Source organism: Microcaecilia unicolor, chromosome 9, assembly GCF_901765095.1.
Source record: "Microcaecilia unicolor chromosome 9, aMicUni1.1, whole genome shotgun sequence".
In the NCBI taxonomy this organism is placed as follows: domain Eukaryota; kingdom Metazoa; phylum Chordata; class Amphibia; order Gymnophiona; family Siphonopidae; genus Microcaecilia; species Microcaecilia unicolor.
In genome coordinates, this window is record NC_044039.1 from 14,688,903 (window position 1) to 14,708,506 (window position 19,604).

The window sequence follows — 19,604 nt, forward strand, 5'->3', positions numbered from 1 at the left end:
ACTAACTAATTGCTCGTGAAGTCTACAAGGGTGCATGAAAATAATTTTGGCTAGAGTGGAAATGGATAATTCACAACTGTTTTCGTTAGAAAAACATCAATGGACGCATTAACGATATTGAGTAATATTGCTTTATGGTAGTATTGACCCAATGGAACTTGGACATGCTAGTCAGTCTCGCCCGTAAAGAAGAGAAATTTCTGTTTTTGAGGTTAAGCCTTCAACGTAGGTGAACAATAAAGACTGGAATGTCAAAAGGCTGTTGCTGGTGGCTATTTGTTTCCTTGTAAACCAATGGGTGGTGAGACGTTCGAACCTGTTCCTGTCTGGATAATCCAAAGATCCATCCTGGGAACGCGCTCTTACCTGCTTCCCTGGAAGTTCCTAGAAACGCACTGGCTGATATTCAAAGTTATTTAACAGGCCAGAAATGGCAGCTGATCGGTGAAATAGCTTTTCTTTTTTGGCTAACCATGAATATTCAACGGGATTTATTCATTTATTAGGATCTATTTAACGCCTTTTTGAAGGAATTTACTCAAGGTGGTGTACAGTAAGTTATCTCTGCTGAATATCTGTGGTTAGTGCCTAGTGCGTAATGGGATAACTCAGGGGATTTATGCAGTTAGGCGCCGATATTCAGCGCCTGACCGCATAAGATAACCGGTTAAATCGGATATGTAAATAGTAGTCCTATCTTTGACTGGTTTAACTTAAGCGGTCAGATGCAGAATATTACCTTATCCTGTTAAATTTTAGTGGCCAAAATCAGATATTCAGTGCCGGTGGCCAGATATGGCCCGGCACTGGATATTCGGATTTAACACTGGCGGCGGACATTAAGGGGTCCTTTTACAAAGCTGCGTAAGTGCCTACATAAGTGCCCAATGCACGCCAGTTCTGAGTTACCGCCCGGCTACCGCGTGGCCCTGGGTGGTCATTTCATTTTTGACGCGCGTCAGAAAATATTTTTATTTTCTGGACGCGTGGGTGGTAATTGGCATTTGGACGCGCTTTGACTGTTACCGCCCAGTTAACACGTGAGACCTTACCTCTAAGTCAATGGCTGGTGGTGAGGTCTCAGACCCAAAATGGATGCGTGCCAATTTTCATTTTGCCACACGCCCATTAAAAAGGGCATTTTTTTACAGGTGCGCTGAAAAATAATCCTGCGCGCGGCCAAAACATGAACCTACACTACCGCAGGACATTTTTCAGTGCACCTTAGTAAAAGAACCCCTAATAGCACTGCCCACCAGCTGAATATCAGGCGGATTGTGTACTAAACTGCGCTGTAGGCGTGCAAACCTTTTAGTGCGCACTAATGCTAGACACACCCATAGGAATATAATGGGTGTCTCTACTGTTTGCACTAATTTTTAGTGTGTGCTAAAAGGTTAGTGCACCTACAGCTCAGCTTAGTAAACAGAGCCTTTTATTTCTTAATCCGCAATATCTGAAACCAGTGGCGTAGCCAAGGGTGGGCTTGGGTGGGCCCAGGCCCATACACTTTCGGCTCAGGCCCACCCAGTATCAGCACACCTATGATGTGGCTGGAATGGATCCCCAAGTCTCACCAGCCGAAAACTCTCAACAACTGTCCCTCCTTGCATACCTTTTAATAGCAGATCTTTGCCTGCAGTGAGCAGCGACTGATACATACTGCCTGCACTGGCCCCATAACCTTCTCTCTGATGTATTCCCGCCTATGCGGAAACAGGAAGTTACATCAGAGGGAAGGCTGTGGGGCCAACATGAGCAGTGTGTATTAGTTGCTGCTCGCTGTCGGTGAAAATCTGCTATTTAAAAGGTAGGCAGGGGAGGGGAGGGGGAATGTTTCAGAGACCATATGGCATGCAGGCGAGAGAGGGAGAGACCAAATCACTTGTGGGACAAGGCAGAGTTCTTCTGCCCACCCATCTTGGGCTCAGGCCCTCCAAAATTGGGTGTCTGGCTACGCCCCTGTCTGAAACATTCTAACTGAAGAAGAAGGAAGCATGCAGAATAAAATATACAAAGACAATAAAAAATAAGTTATACATCTCTAAAACAAAATCATACATTTTCACAACACTCATACAGAATTATACATCGCAGCAAAACAAAACTATACAATTAGTCTAATGGACCCATAGCTTGAACAAACATATTCCTCCGAGGGGAGGCAGTCCTGGAGCAGGCCGCAGGCAGCCTATGAGTGCCTGCCACTGCCAGGTGAAGACACAGACAGGATTTTAAGAGGGGCTGGGTCTGACAGGGGGTGCATACAACATGACGCACCTATCCTAAATACACCACTGGCGGGCACTGGCCATAATCTGTGCTCAAAAGGCAGTCTTATCTTTGCTTAGCTGTGAATATCGTAACTTCTGGATCAGCCCAGATGTGTTTATTATAAAAATGTAATATACCTGCTAGCCAAAATAGATCACGGCAGTTTACCATACAATAAAATTTACATGGAGAGGAAAGCCATTTGAGTCAATAGAATAGACCTAACCACATTCGCTCAGATATCCATTAAAACATACATAGTGGCATTGTCTTCACATGAACAGAAACGTAATAAATTCTAAATTCCTTCTCTAAAATGAAAACTTTAAAGCATAGTTTTGAACTTTGTTAAGTTCATTTCTGCCCTTAATTCTTTTGGTGTAGTATTCCATAAGGAGGGTACTATACAAGAAAATGACCTCTCCCTTGCCCAATCCCCCTTCACTTTAGTTCTGGCGGGTAATACCATCCCAAAATCATGCAGTGACCTGCTACTACTACTTAGCATTTCTACAGCATTTCTAGACGTAAGCAGTGCTATACACTGGACATAAAGAGACAGTTCCCTGCTCGACAGAGCTTACAATCTAATTAGAACAGACAAACGGGACAAATAAGAGACAAGGGAATTACTACGGTGGGAAAGATAAGGGAATTACTAAGGTAGGAATGATAAAACATGGGTACTGAACAAGTGAGTAAGGGTTAGGCGTTAAAAGCAGCATCAAAAAGGTGGGCTTTTAGCCTAGATTTGAAGACGGCCAGAGATGGAGCTTGACGGACCAGCTCAGGAAGTCTATTCCAGACATATGGTGCAGCAAAATAAAAGGAACGGAGTTTGGAGGTAGCGGTGGAGGAGAAGGGTGCAGATAAGAGAGGTTTACCCTAAGCACCCTTCCTGGAATATATGGAATAAGGGTATTTAAATAAGATGGTTTCAAACCAGAAAAGGCTTTATGCGTCAAAATAAGAATCTTAAAAAGGATTCAGTATTCAATGGCCAACCATTGACAATGCATGAGCAATGAAGTAACATGGTCAACTTGACATCAATGCTGGTGCCTGGACATTATCCTGGCATTATCTCGCCTTGACTACTGCAACCTACTCCACACTGGCCTCCCACTTAACCATCTATCCCCCCTTCAGTCCGTTCAGAACTCTGCTGCACGTCTTATCTTCCGCCTAGACCGATATGCTCATATCACCCCTCTCCTCAAGTCACTTCACTGGCTTCCGATCAGGTACCGCATACAGTTCAAGCTTCTCCTACTTACCTACAAATGCACTCGATCTGCAGCCCCTCATTACCTCTCTACCCTTATCTCCCCTTACACTCCTACCCAAAACCTCCGCTCACAGGACAAATCCCTCCTCTCTGTACCCTTCTCCACCACCGCCAATTCCAGGCTCTGCCCTTTCTGCCTCGCCTCACCCTATGCTTGGAATAAACTCCCTGAGCCCATACGCCAGGCCCCCTCCCTGCCCATCTTCAAATCCTTGCTCAAAGCTACTACTACTACTACTATTTAACATTTCTAGAGCGCTACAAAGTGTACGCAGCGCTGTACAAACACAGAAGAAAGACAGTCCCTGCTCAAAGAGCTTACAATCTAATAGACAAAAAGTAAAGCATTTAAATTTAAAATATTTAAGCAGTCAAGCACAAGAGAACAGTCACAGAAGGACAGAAGATGTTGAAGGGTGGTCAGTGTGATTAGGTGTAACTCTGGTTGGAGTAGTGGGAGAAGGTGATAGAAGAATAGAAATGGGTGAGGTAAAGTAATGAGTGGGTTGATAGGGAGGTTATATAAGACATGTCACTCTAGGGGTGGGTGGGTAGAGGGGTAGGGTGGGTGGAAGCAGGAGAAGGTATTCTCTGCAGCCTATCTGTGAGATGGAAAAGCCCACCTCTTCAATGTCGCCTTCGGCACCTAACCATTCTACCTCTATTCAGGAAATCTAGACTGCCCCAATTGGATTGTCTGGACATTTTGTCCATTAGATTGTAAGCTCCTTTGAGCAGGGACTGTCCTTCTTTGTTAAACTGTATAGCGCTGCGTAACCCTAGTAGCGCTTTAGAAGTGTTAAGCAGTAGTAGTAGTAGTAGCATTAAATATCCAAGTTAGATCCAGCCCACAGCTGTCAGTGGCTTGAAAACCGCTGACTACCACAGGCTGACCGTACATGAGTATACCGTATCTGCTGGACATCTTACTGTATAAGAATGCTTATTGGAAAAACGCCTGATTTCTGTTGTAGTAAATTGCTAATGGATCTTTACTTTCAGATACTCCTCATTTTTCTTTAGACGAAAGGACATATTTGTCATCCAGTAAGTTCCAGTTGCTGGTGTGGTTGGCTTTGTGTTGTGTGTTCCTGTCCTATTATTAGATTCATTAGAATGTGATTCGAAAGAGATCTGTTTTCAAAACAGAGCTCTGGCAATAGCAGTTCCTACATTTATCACACAGGGATTGGGTACACTTTATTCTAAGGTATCACCTTTTAACTTTATTATTTACTAGCCGTTAAGCCCGTTAAAATGGGCGAGATTTGTGTTTTGCAAAATGTAATAATTCTCACCTCCATCCATCCATGTCCAGCAAACCTCCTCTCTGCCCTTCTCTCTCCCCATGTCCAGCAACCCTCCTCTCCCCCCCTGCCCTCCCCCCATGTCCAGCAACCCTCCTCTCTGCCCTTCTCTCTCCCCATGTCCAGCAACCCTCCTCTCCCCCCCTGCCCTCCCCCCATGTCCAGCAACCCTCCTCTCTGCCCTTCTCTCTACCCATGTCCAGCAACCCTCCTCTTCCCCCCTGCCCTCCCCCCATGTCCAGCTACCCTCCTCGCCGCCACTCCCTCCCCCCTCTGTGCCGGGCCCCCTGCACTGACATGAGAGCGCCTCTCACCTCCATGTGAAAGCGCTGCAGGCAGCAGCAAATCGCTCTGTTGCTGTCTGTAGCTCTTCTACACGGAGGTGAGGGGTGCTGTCATGTCAGTGCAGGGGGCCCGATACGGAGGGGGGCGGGAGCGGCGACGTCGGGGATGGGGGGGGGTGGAGGTTGGTGCGCTGACGATGTTGCTTCATCTCCAGGCTCCAGTGGCAGCATCCGTTTCCCTTTCTGTTCCGCCCTCTGACATCATCACATCTTGACGCGAGGGTGGGACAGAGAGAGAAGTCTCTACTGCGCATTTGCGGGTGAGTCGGTCACTTGTCATTTATATAGTTAGATGACTATTTCATGATGAGTAAAATACGTTTATTAAATAAACAAAATGGCCAATATTCAAAAGGGCTTAACTGGGCAGGATCCTAAATTTGCCCAGTTTAGCTGTGTGGATATGACAGTGAATATCAACCATGCCTGCTTAACTTCTGGATATCGCTGCTGATCTGCATATTCAAGGTCGGTCCCGGACACGGCCCACCATTGAGTATGTGAGTCTAATAGCCAGAGGTGGTGAGCGTTTAAATGCTCACCATCATCAGGAAATAATTTTATAGTCATTTATTGGAGGATGACCTCCCCTCCCCCAGGGTGTACCTGTAGATTATTTTCCCACAGTATGAAAATATATTCCTTGTCAACTCTCAATATAGTGGTCTTCTTAAGTTCGAAGTTTACTGCTTTATCGGAATCAAGGGTCGTAATTTTTTTGTGTTATTTAAAACTGAATCTGTGACCCTATTTGTTTTCAAGGGAGGCTATTGTTCTACCATGTGTTAACATCAAGCTGTTAATGCAAGGGACGTGATTTCTATCACGCTTACTATCAGCCAGTGTTAATGAGATGAGAATTGGCCACAAGTTTTTGCAGACAGATGGGAACGCAAAAACTGTGTAACACCTTCCAGAGGTTTGATTAAGTGTTTGGCATTAATGCATCTGTGATGCATTTTTTAAAAATGTATTTATTATTAGTTAAACCATATATTCATTTAGTTTCACAAATAAGTACTAAGGGGCAAATCTATAGAAGCCTATCCTACAGCAGAACCTGGATTCCCAGGTTCTATTATAGAATGTAAGCGTAACCCAGTATTGGCATCAGTGGCGTAGCTACGTGGGGCCTGGGGGGGCTGGGCCCCCTGTAGATTTGTCCCTGGACCCCCCTGCTGACGACCCGCTCGATACGATAGAGGTCTATAAAATAATGAGTGGCGTGGAACAGGTAGACGTGAATCGCCTGTTTACTCTTTCCAAAAATACTAGGACTAGGGGGCACGCAATGAAGCTACAAAGTAGTAAATTTAAAACAAATTGGAGAAAATATTTCTTCATTCAATGTGTAATGAAACTCTGGAATTCATTGTCAGAGAATGTGGTAAAAGCAGTTAGCTTAGCGGGGTTTAAGAAAGGTTTGGCTAGCTTCCTAAAAGGAAAGTCAATCAGCCATTGTTAAGATGGACTTGGGGAAAATCCACTGCTTATTTCTAGGATAAGCAGCATAAAATGTATTGTACTGTTTTGGCATCTTGCCAGGTACTTGTGACCTGGATTGGCCACTGTTGAAAACAGGATGCTGGGCTTGATGGACCTTCGGTTTGTCCCAGTGTGGCAACACTTATGTACTTATGGCTACAAGTATCCATCATCATCACATGAACAGTGACATGGCTGAGAATGTTCCCCCATGAATCGGAGCAAGGTTGAGAATAGCCACAATGGTATAAGATTTCATATTTACATACAGCACCATCAGCTCTTTATGTAGACATCCGACCTAAACATTTGGGTTCATTTTCCTCATTTGGTGAAAATCTGAGTTTGGAACAAGTCTTGATGACATAACGTCATTCTTGAGAGCAGCTTAAACAAGAGGTTGTTGGTAGGGGGAATTTGGGAGCAGAGTTATCATCATGGGCTACCATTAAGACGTTGTTTTGCCACTAACTCGTGCTATTTTTGCACAGGTTCCACTAATAACTGGGGTTAACAGTAAAATAACCCACAAATGCTCAATATATTACCACTTTAAGAACATTGCCAGAAAAAAACGCAACCTGAATTAAATATAACTGCTTTTTTGGAGAACTCAATTGAAACCATTACTGATAGGACCACAATGATTGTTTCATTTGCACTTGAACATGATCGGAACAGTATAGTTCGTTTGTATTTCCGCCACTTGAACTCTGAATTCCTGGGTGCCAAAATACAGATTTTTCCAGATATTTCCAAAGACACTCAGAGAAGGAGAAAGGAATTCTTAATGTTAAAGGAGAGAGTTGCCCGATTAGGAGCAACCTTTCTCCTTAAATTTCCATGTAAGTGCTTGATCTCCATGAACTCATCCACTTATATATTTTTGGACCCAAAGAATTTAGTTCAATTTATTTCTAGTAAAGAACAAGGTTGACCCTCTTGGTAGTAAACGCTATGTCAAATTGTGCATGATTTTTTCTCCTTCCACTCGATTTCTTTAATTTTCTTTATAATATATTCTTTGTTCTTGGATCGAATTACTTTGTGGGCAAATAGTTAAAATTTAAAGTTGATAATTATATTATATATCTTTAATTTGTTATTTTCTAAATTGCATAAGTTTATGTGTATTCATAAATGTATTTTGAAAATCATAAAAAAAAAAAAACAATAAAATAACACATTTTCAAGGGAACTCATGCTGAGAACTTGCCCCCTTGATCTTTTTGTTGCGTTTAAGAGATTGCCAAGGCAAAGACCGAGACAAGAAATCACTGTACAGCTAGAGAAAAGTTGATTTCACTGTCGCTAATGGCACAGTGACCAGAAAACAGTTGCTAAAGCCGAGCATGGAGTCCGACAATAGAGAGCAGAAAAGAGGGGTCAGGAATCTCGCTGACAAGCATCCCTCTGCCAGGGATGCTGTAACATCTGTGAGTCATAATAAAGGTCAAGCACCACTTGCTAGTCAAGCACTTGGTTCACACTTCATACTGACCCAGTCGCCTCCGTTCAGTGCCTTCTGTAGTGATGTGTTATTATAAGCATCAGAGACCCATCAACTGGAGCCATTATCATGGCGTGGAGTGGAGGAGTGGCCTAGTGGTTAGGGTGGTGGACCTTTGGTCCTGGGGAACTGAGGAACTGAGTTTGATTCCCACTTCAGGCACAGGCAGCTCCTTGTGACTCTGGGCAAGTCACTTAACCCTCCATTGCCCCATGTAAGCCGCATTGAGCCTGCCATGAGTGGGAAAGCGCAGGGTACAAATGTAACAAAAATAAAATAGATACTATTGGAGATTCTACATGGAATGTTGCTACTATTGGAGATTCTACATGGAATGTTGCTATTCCACTAGCAACATTCCATGTAGAAGGCTGCGCAGGCTTCTGTTTCTGTGAGTCTGACGTCCTGCACGTACGTGCAGGATGTCAGACTCACTGAAGCAGAAGCTTGCACGGCCACATTGGTGATCTGCAAGGGCCGACTTCTACATGGAATGTTGCTAGTGGAATAGCAACATTCCATGTAGAATCTCAAATAGTAGCAACAGTGGAGGAGTGGCCTAGTGGTTAGGGTGGTGGACTTTGGTCCTGGGGAACTGAGGAACTGAGTTCGATTCCCACTTCAGGCACAGGCAGCTCCTTGTCACTCTGGGCAAGTCACTTAACCCTCCATCGCCTGCCGCATTGAGCCTGCCATGAGTGGGAACGCGCGGGGTACAAATGTAGCAAAATAAAAATGGCAGTAGAGAAATGATGCTTAGGGCCGCTGAGAGACTGAGCTGGGCCTGAGGCATGGCCGGCACCGCCGGGCCCTGAGCAGGGCTGCCGCTCCCCACGATCTTCGCTGCTGCCACACCCCCCCCCCCACCCACGATCATCGCCGCAATTGCAATGTTACCTTGGCTCAGGCCCCGCCAGTAGGAGAGGTCTTTCTCCAGCGCTGCTCTTCACTCTGCCGATTGGCTGCCCCTGCGGTTGCTTTTCCTCTCAGCGCGTGCTTGGTTTCAAAGCCGAGCGTGCGCATCTGTGAGGAAGCACAGCTGCTTAGCAAGCAATGGGCAGAGTGAAGAGCACCACTGGAGGAAGACCTGCAGTGTCTGCTCCTCCGGGTCCTCCCCAGCCTCCAAGGGGGGCCGGGCGCCAGAGTTTTCTCTCTCCTGCTTCTGTCGGGATGCGATCACCCGGGTCCCGTCATGAGCAGAGAGAGAGAGAGACCCTGGCGCTGGGCCCCCCTTGGAGGCCTGAGCACGGGGAATTTTGCTCCCCCCTGCCCCCCCCTCGTCTCGGCGGCCCTGATGTTGCTATGAAATAGCAAATTGTTTAATGCAGTCCTCCGTTTCTGCACATTATCTACAAGGATCAGTAACCAGTAGCACCACATGCATGGATTATGAATATTTATTTATTTATTTATCACATTTATACCCCGCATTTTCCCACGTTTGCAGGCTCAATGTGGCTTACAATATACTGAAAAGGCTATCGCCAGTCCAGTAGTTATACAAATACAATAAATTGTGCTAGTCAGAGAGGATAGAAGGAACAGGGTATAAAAGGAAAAAGGGTAAAGGTAAGAGAGTCCAAAATGGTCCATTTATATGCTGTTTTGAAGGACTTTAGGTTTTTTGTTGGATCCTGGGGGTAGGCCTTCCGGAATAGGCTGGTCTTGAGTAATTTCCTAAAGTTGAGATGGTTTTGAGTAGTTTTGACAGCTTTTGGCAATGCATTCCATAATTGGGTGCTGACAAAGGAAAACGCCACTAGTGCCATCCCAGAATGCATGAGCTACATGAATTCAGGGGCCTTTTTCCTAAGCTGTGTAAGTGCCTACGCGCACCTAACGTGCATCAATTTTGAGTTACCGCCCAGCTACCGTGTGGCCTGGGCAGGGCTGCCGAGAGACTAGGCCGGGCCCGGGGCAAGGCCGCCCCGCTGCCGCTCCACGTCGCTCCCCCTGCCGCTGCCGCTCCCCGTCGCTCCCCCCGCCGCTGCAGTCCGCAGTCTCACCTACCTGCCTCCACGGCTCCGGGCCCCCTGCATTCAAGACGGCAGCCGCAGATCACCTCTCTTCTGGCCTTCCTTCCCTGTGTCCCGCCCTCGTCTGATGTAACTTCCGGTTTCCGCCAGGGCGGGACACAGGGAGGGAAGGCCCGAAGGGAGGCGATCTGTGACTGCCACTTCGAATGCAGGGGGCCCAGAGCCGAGGAGGCAGGCAGGTGAGACCGGGAACTGCAGCGCCGTCGGCCTGACCCCGGCGCCGGGCCCCCCTTGGAGGCCCGGGCCGGGGGAATTTTGTCCCTCCTGCCCCCCCCCTCTCGGCAGCCCTGGGCCTGGGTGGTAATTTCATTTTTTAAGCGCGTCCACTACGCGCGTCAGAAAATATTTGCATTTCCTGGCACGCGGGCGGTAATCAGCATTTGAACGTGCGTTGACCAATACCACCCAGGTTAACACGTGAGACCTTACTGCTAAGGTCTCAGACCCAAAAATAGACACGTGGCAAGTTTCATTTTGCTGCACGTCCATCTTTGCACCCCCCCCCCCCCCCAAGGCATTTTTTTACAGGTGCACTGAAAAATGATTCTGCGCGTGGCCAGAACACACGTCTACACTACCGCAGGCCATTTTTCAGCACACAGTAGTAAAAGGACCCCTCAGTTAGGAAGAGGGTGAGCACAATGAGCTGGAAGGCTCATGAATTTCAGGACACAACCACGCTGAATCGCTCTTCTGTCCACGAGCAGTGAATAGCTCCTGGTGCTGTCCAGGGGCGTAGCCAGCCTTCCGTGGGAGAGGGGTCCGAGCCCGGGGGGAGGGGGCACATTTTAGCCCTCCCCCCGGCGCCGCCCCCCCCCACCGCCGACATTGCCGCCCCCCCTCCCGCCGCGAACCCGCCGCCGCTGCAGCCTACCTTTACTTTTGCTGGCGGGGGATCCCACTCCCCGCCAGCCGACGTCTTCTTCTTAGTCGCTTCCCGCTCTTCAATTTGTTTGCTGACGTCCTGCACGTTGTACGTGCAGGACGTCAGACTCAGAGAACAGAACTGTTCTCTGAGTCTGACGTCCTGCACGTATAATTACGTGCAGGACGTCAGCAAACAAATTGAAGTGCAGGAAGGACTGAGAAGACGTCGGCTGGCGGGGAATGGGATCCCCCGCCAGCAAAAGTAAAGGTAGGCGGCGGCGGGGGCGGGTTCGCCGGGAGGGGGGTCCTGGGGTGAATCTGCGGGGGCCCCGGCCCCCTCAGGCCCCACGTAGCTACGCCACTGGTGCTGTCACAAGTGTGATGGGCTCTATATAGAGGTTGCCAGTGCCATCCCTAGGGAACAGAGGGTTAAATAGCTTGCCCAAGACCTCGAGGAGCTGCAGTGAGATTTGAACCTGGGCCCCCTGATTTCTAGACCTGCTACTCTATTAGGCCACTCCTTTGCTGACCCATGTGCAGCCCTGGATTAACCATTAAGCAAAATAAGCACATGCTTAGTGCACCAAGGGAAGGGGCAGCACCGACATTTTTTTCCACTAGCTATCATGCCCTTAACCTCTTTCATTGCTCTCTGCCATACCCATTATCCAACATGAATTTCAGTGTTTCCCCTAATCATTATAACTATAGATTATGTTTTGTTTTATACAATATTGATATTTCTCAGCACTTATTGAGTATTAATGTCTTGCCAGTTAAGCAATGGAAGGGCCGAGGGCAGTGGCGTAGCCACAGGTGGGCCTGGGTGGGCCAGGGCCCACCCACTTAGGGCTCAGGCCCACCCAACAGTAGCATACGTTTAGCAGTAGCTGGTGGAGATCCAAAGCTCTACCAGCTGCAGACTTCCCCCCGATGGTAATGAAAACGCTACTCTCCACGATACCGTCACCTGTGCATGCTCAGTTTTCAGCGCATGCCTGCTGCAGACTGCCAAGGTGGAAAGAAACATTTTCCTGCCAGCTAAGATGTCTTTTGGTGGTGGTGGGGGAGAACATTTGGTGCCCACCCACTTCTTGCCTAGGCCCACCCAAAATCTGTTGTCTGGCTACGCCCCTGGCCGAGGGGCACCATTATTGGGCTGTGCTTAGGGCATCAGTTGGATTTAATCCGGGTTGTCCATGTGCAATGCCGAATGCCTATTTTCCTTTTCCCCTGTTAGTTTTGTCATTGTTCACTTGCTTCTGTTGATGGGGAATAAAGCCACTATGATAGCTGCCACACCAATGGCATGTCTCAGCCATCATCAACAATGTTCAGCACTTCAGGATATCTGGTAGCAGAAGCTCCTTTCTGAAGAGTAACCTAAAGAATCACAAGTGCAAAGTGCTAGCCCATCCAGATGACCTACATCAATGGGCTCCACCAGTGGTTCCCAAACCTGGTCCTGGACCCACCCCAGCCAGTCAGGTTTTCAGGATATCCACAATGAATATTCATGAGAGAGATTTGCATGTACTTCCTTCACTGCAAGCAGATCTCTGTTATGAATATTCATAGGGTTACCATACCCAGACATGTCCTCTTTTTGAGGACACTGTGGAGCGTCCAGGTGGGTTTGCGGACGGACTGGTAGGCTGGCGCACAGGCCTCAGGGTGTCCTGTCCTCCCCGCCCCTCCTGTACCTTATTGTTGTGCTCTGGTGGTCTAGTGACCTCTTTGGGGCAGAAGTCTTGCGAGATCACTGCTTGAACTCTCGGCAGCCATTTTGAAGCGGCGCTGGGAACAAGAGGTCTGCGGCAGTGCTGAGCAGGAAAGAGGGGGCTCTTTTCTGCCCCAGAGACCACTAGACCACCAGGGCATGATGAAAAGGTACAGGAGGGGAGGTGAGGGGAAGTGAATGGAGTCATGTGGGTGGAGGGAGGGAGCTATAACAAAAGGTGGGTGGAGGAAGGCTGGAAAAAAGATTGGGGAGAGGACATACATGGGGAGAGAGGGGGAATCTGGCTCTCTTGGGGAGGGGGGTCAAGGAGACACTGTGGTGCAGGGGTGTGGGGTGGGGTGTGGGTGTGGCAGGGGGGCTGGATGGGGTGTGACAGGGGCGTGGCAGGGTATAACAGAAGTGTGGCTGAATTATATTTTATGTCCTATTTTTGTCACTGCAAATATGGTAACCCTAAATATTCATTGTGGATATCCTGAAAACCTGACTGGCTGGAGTGGCTCCAGGACCAGGTTTGGGAACCACTGGGTTACACCAAGCAGAGACAATGAGATGGTTCGAGAAATTCATATGTGCTTCCATGAACTTAGCCTTACCAGATTCTTCCTTTCCAGTCTATGATGCTGGTAACTGAAAATCCAGGTCTAATCCAGTCCGCTGTGGTCAGTGCTTTAAAAAAAAACAAAAACATTGACTACCGCAGGTTGGACATTGCCTTGATTGTCTTTACCTGCATCCAGTGGCGTTCCTGGGGGGGGGGCTGGCACCCGGGGGGGAATCGCCGATGCGCAGCGCCCCCCCCCCCCCCGATGCAGCGCGGACACCCCCACGAAGGAACCCCCCCCCCCCGCCGGGTGCACGCCGCTGGGGGGGTGCCGCGCACGCCTGTCCTCCGTTGTTCCATGCTTCTTCTCTGCCCCGGTACAGGAAGTAACCTGTTCCGGGGCAGAGAAGAAGCATGGAACAACGGAGGACAGGCGCGCGCGGCACCCCCCCCCCCCAGCGGCGTGCACCCGGGACGGACCGCACCCACCGCCCCCCTCTAGGAACGTCACTGCCTGCATCTTTATTTTTGGTATTATTTCGACTGCTATTGTTCACCTCGGTCCTTGCTAAATAAACTTTGAGTTGCATTGTATTTTCACAAATACTGGATATTTCCAGCTTTCTATTAGGAAACATGGTAATACCTAGACTATATTTAAATAGTTTAAATAACTTCCAGTCAATAAAGCTTCTGGCAAATGTGGTTCATAAACACAAATTTAAAAGTCCAACATAGTCTTTATATCCTCCGCAGGGATACTCTCAGTATAGGAGGAAAAAGTAAGAAATGTATTTCTGCAGAACTCATGTAGCATTCAACAGAGTAAATCAGAATGAAAGAGGCGAGTAATGATCCAGGATTACAACGTGTGGAGGCGTGTTTTAGATAGAATGTGGTAAGGGGAATTCATATGTGAAATTCCCTTACTATTTTACAAGAGGCTCTGCAAACATTGTCCAAGCCCCTCCATGTCCAGAGGGAGCAACAATTTTAGAAAAGTGCATGTGGGGAAAAAACATACATTCCTCCCCCCCCCCCCCCACATATAAAGATGGGAGCAGCTTTCTAAAATCCCAGCGTTGCAGTCCCTCCAATAGACAGCCTCCACAATGATGCCAACTGCCCCCCTCCAGCTGCACCTGACTCCCAACAGCCCATGACATCACCCTCCGCTGACAACTGTCCCCCAGTGGTACCTGGCTCACCTCCCCTTGAGTAATTGCCCCCTCCAGTGGCACCCAACCCTCTACCCCCTAGTAACTCCCCCTGGTAGCCCTAACCCTTCTTACAACTGCCCCCAGCTGCAATCTATTTCTCCCACGTAGCTTCTTGCTGCCCTCCCATGTGAGCAAAAGCCTGATATGACAGCTTCCCCAAGTTAGCCCCTCTCCCTAGACCAAGCATCACAAAATTCCCCTCGCTACAAGACCCCCCCCCATCCTCGACCTAGTACCCTGTCTCATGTCCCCTTCTCTTCAAAATGGCCGCCAAGATCTCTAAAGAGCCCAACCAGACCACTCGCGTTTGCTATCATCCCCACATCTCTTTGCCATCAAGACATACTGAGCTTCTCCACATGTGAATGGCCTTTGTTTAGAAGTTCCCTGTTTAGAAATGACATTTAAATCAGGGGCGTATCTGCGTGGGGCCACAGGGGCCTGGGCCCCCGCAGATTTCGCCCTGGCCCCCCTCCCGCCGCCAACCCTCCCCCACTAATGTTGTTTACCTTTGCTGGCGGGGACCTCAACCCCCTTCCAGCCGCCGAGGTCTTCAAAGTTCTTGTTCGTCGTCCTCCGTGGCCATGCTGTACCCTGTTGATTCGGAGTCTGTCTGACGTCGCACCACGTTGTACGTGCGTACAACGTGGTGCGACGTCAGACAGACTCCGAATCAGCAGCGTACAGCATGGCCACGGAGGAGGACGACGAACAAGAACTTTGAAGACCTCGGCGGCTGGCGGGGGTTGGGGTCCCCCGCCAGCTGAAGAATTATTTTTAAAAGCAGGCGGAAGCGGACCTCAGCTGGCGGGGGTTGGGGTCCCCGCCAGCAAAGGTAAACAACGTCAGCGGGGGAGGGTTGGCGGCGGGAGAGGAGGTGGAGAGAGTCGTTGGTGGCGGGGGGGGGCTCTGGCAATGGCGGGGGGGGAGTCGTTGGTGGCAGGGGGGGCTCTGGCAATGGCGGGGGGGGTCGGTGGTGCCGGGGGGGGGGCTAAATGTGCCCCCTCCCTCTGGCCCTGGCCCCCCCTACTGCCAGAGTCCAGATACGCCCCTGATTTAAATATCTAGATGTTAAAGCTGCTATTTACGCATGGGGGTGCTTCTAAAATAACCATCTTAATATAGCTTCATTCACAGATCAAAAGATTTAATTATGATATCGATATTATTCAGTTTCAAATACTGGAGAAAAAAATACTTGTTGAGTGCCTGCTTTACTTGGGGTACTGGTGATGCTTATTTTGCACCAAGAACATTCTAGAAAGCATACTTACTGCATTTAGTACCTGTTCCATTAAATGCAATATTTGTTGCAGGTTGCTTAGTTATAGAAAATCCCTCAAGTAAGTTCTTAAACGTTTGTGTGGTGTATAATTGTATGCATTGTCTGGAGTGATGAGTCTTAATGTGTGGCTCCCCTTTTGCATGTTTATAAAAGCAGTCTCCGAGCCGAGTATAAATCATAAAAGCGTGACAAATCGCATGGTAAGAGGAGAATCGCTCTCTCCCTCCCTGGGGTGAAGCTTGCATGTCTGTCTTTTAGCTTGGCAAGTCATATGGGATATTGAAACTCCTCGGGGTTTAAAAGCCATGCCATTATGAGAGTGAGGTCATTACAATATTTTACATGGCGCTGTTGTTTTTATCTTTATGACAAAGAAGTGGTTTGTACGATGAAACTGAGATCTAATTTTATGGTGCTTCATTGCTGCAGAAAATACCTGAATGCTGCATTTTACAATTTAAAAAAAAAAAAAAAAAACCCTCTTAAAACCGCCAAAATACTTCAAAACAAAAGTTATATAGTGGGGACAGTGTAAAAAACCTATTACAGGACACTGTTCTCAAAGGATGGGAGAAATGTGTTATAAGTAAACATAATATCTGGACAATTTTTGTACTTATGAAAGCACAGAAAGAAAAGGATTTACTTTTGATAGAGATTCACATTTGGCAAAGCAGATGACCCTTGCAAAATTAATAAAACACACAGATCTATTTAAGCTGCAGTGTCCTTTTCATTATGCCACAGCAAAACTATTTTGGATGGACTGAAGGGAATGTGTGATCCCCGACCCCAGATTAACTTCTGTGCAGTGCTTTTGTGTGTGTGTGTGTGGGGGGGGGGGGGGGGGGGGGGGGGGTTACACACCTCTAAAATTTCACACTTGCATCATTTTAATTGCCTTTAATGTTAGTAGATTCATAAACGACAGAACAGGCCTACTTACTGTTGTGTTTCCTCCTCTCCTTCCAGGCCCGTAAGCAAGAAGACCTTTCTGCAGCATGTGCAGGAACTTTGCATGAACAACAACCTGAAGTTTCAGGAAGAGTTTTCGGTATGTTGCTGGCAGTTGTCACAACATTGCAAGACCTCCAGTCCGTTTCATGTGTCACATTTCATGTCCATTTTAAGCATCCCTGGCCTTGATAATCAATACCCAATTACCAAGATGGTTGTTTGAACAGTAATGCTACACTGATTGGGGCCATGCAACCTGATCAGAATTATTCACCTAGGCTGTCAGAAAAAGGTGACCTTCTTCGGACCTGCCTCTGGCGGAACCATTTATTTTATCTTATATTTGTTACATTTGTATCCCACATTTTCCCACCTATTTGCAGGCTCAATGTGGCTTACATAGTACCGTCAGGCGTTCACCGTTTCCGGTAGAGAAACAAATACAAAGAGATGTTATGGTTGGATAAGGTTCATGTGTTATAGACACATTTTTGAGGGGCGAGCCAGCAGCAGGGGGGGGGGGGGTCGGCGCCGGCGGCGGGCAGGTGGGACTGCCTGCCCCGAAGAATTCGATGGACAAGGCGACTCAGGTGAGGGACCGGATCTGGAGGGAGGAGAGCCGGCTCGCATGTAGTAACAACCGGCTCGCAAGTCGGAGCAAAATTTAACAACCGGCTCTTGCGAGCCGGTGCGAGCCGGCTCCAGCACACCACTGCTCTAACCTTCCCTAACCCTATTTTAAATTGTATTTGTTTAACATCTACCGGAATTGGATATTGCCTTTAGGGTATTATGTAAGCTACATTGAGTCTGCTAATGGGTGGGAAAATGTGGGATATAAATGTTACAAATAAATAAATTGGGGAATCATAGAGAGGAAGAGTTATGCAGTGTCTTTTACAAGCTTTGGTTTCGTTGTGTTGCAGGGTTTAGGCTCTTAGGTTGGGTCGATAGGGTATGCCTTTTTGAACAGGTTGGTTTTTAGTGATTTCCAGAAATTTAATGTTGCCCAGCCTACATTATTGAAAGCAATTGTGGTGTATTATTATCTTCATATTATTTCTGTAGCTTATGGTTTGTCCCAGTGTGCCACTGCCAATGTTGGCTGGTTCCCTTCATCATGATTTGAGCCTTACCCAAGGGTTTGCCGTCATGAAGATAGTTATTATTGGAGTAAATATTCATCCAGTGGCAGTCAGCGTTATTGTGGTGAGCATCGACATTGAACATCCTAGAACGAATGATATTTAGGACTTGGGAGGGGGGGGAGGATTCTATATATGGCGCCTAAAATATCCGCATGGAAAACATTTTGGACTAAGGCCCTCATGATCAAAAGCAAACTCCGGCGCTAGAGGCTGTTAACGCCATACAAGCGCCGGAGTTTGCTGCCGACCCATGATCAGAGCCCTCGAGCGCCTGAAACAACGCACTCGAGGGCTCTTAGCGCAAGTAGCATGCAAATGCATGCTAAACAGGGCTTCGAGCGCAATTAGCTTGCAAATGCATGCTAATCAGCGCTTAACGCATTCATCCCCAATGGGATGCGGTGGGCGGGGCTACAGACCATGTAAGGGAGCGATTCCCTTTCATGGTCTGTAGCCCCGCCCAGCGCATCCCAGGATGCAATAGGCGGGGCTGGGCGCCGCCATTTTGCATCGGCGTCGACAGGAAGAGGAGGGAGGCAGGCAGGCTGTGTCCCTCCTCCAACAAAAGGTAGGGGGGCCAGCCGGGGGGGCCGGCAGGGAGGGTGGGTGACCACGGACCACCAGGGATTCTGAACGCTGGAGGAGGGGAGGAGTTGGGGTGGGCTGGAGGTCCACCGGACCTCCAGCCCCCACCTCCTCCGTGGATGGATAACAGGATGGCGGCCACAACAATTTCTTGGGGTTTGGGGGGCTGGAGACCCACCGAACCTCCAGCCCCCCCCCCATCACTGAGTGGGAGGGAGGGTGGGATAGCGTTTGGCCGGAGGCGGCCACCAGGATTTATGGGGGTTCGGGGGGGGGGGGGCTGGAGACCCACCGGATCTCCAACCCTCCCTGGGCATGGAGGGGGTCGGATCGTCGGGGGACCTACAGCCCCCCCCCCATCGCTGGATGGGAGGGTGGGAGAGGGTTTGGCCGGCGGCGGCCTCAACGTTTTATGGGGGTTTGAGGGGGGCTGGAGACAACTGTTTGACAGGTTTGGGCTTTTGACAGCCCAGACCTGTCAAACAAGTGCGGGAGGATTGTGCTGAGCGCATGCTCAGGCGCAATTCTCCCGCACTTCAACACGATAATCAAAGATAATAGCGCTGCTTAGATTAGCATGCATTATCTTTGATCATCGATGCAGAAAAGCCCTGCGCTGTCCAGGCGCTATTTTTAGGGCGCTGTTTGGAACAGTGCGGGGCTTTTGATCATGAGGGCCTAAGTGCATTCTATAAGATGCACCTAGATTTAGGCACAGTATATAAAATCTGCTTAGTTGATATCATAGCGCCTAAATCTACACGCCTCCATTTACACCAATGAAAACATGGCATAAATCCCAATGCATAGATTTAGGCTTAGAGGGTCATATTCCATAATAGTGTGCATAAATTTTAGAACACCCACGAAATGCTCATTTCCCCACCCATAGTCACATCCATTCTGAACTGCTCGCATTAGAATTTAGGCGCAGTGCGTTACTGAAAACGCTTAGCAAGTTATATGCGTAAATTCTAGTGATTGCCAATTAGTGCTCATTATTGCTTGTTAAG

General features: G+C 48.3%; 1 protein-coding gene across 5 annotated transcripts in view; it reads left to right on the forward strand.

Annotated features, from left to right (window-relative positions):
- The window catches only part of PTPRQ (protein tyrosine phosphatase receptor type Q), a 260,138-nt gene that overhangs the window by 215,069 nt on the left and 25,465 nt on the right, over positions 1–19,604 (forward strand). For all 5 annotated transcript variants that reach the window (XM_030214581.1, XM_030214584.1, XM_030214583.1 and 2 more), the window contains one exon: positions 16,874–16,955. In XM_030214581.1, the coding sequence (XP_030070441.1) occupies positions 16,874–16,955 (82 nt within the window). The remainder of the gene's footprint in view (positions 1–16,873; positions 16,956–19,604) is intronic.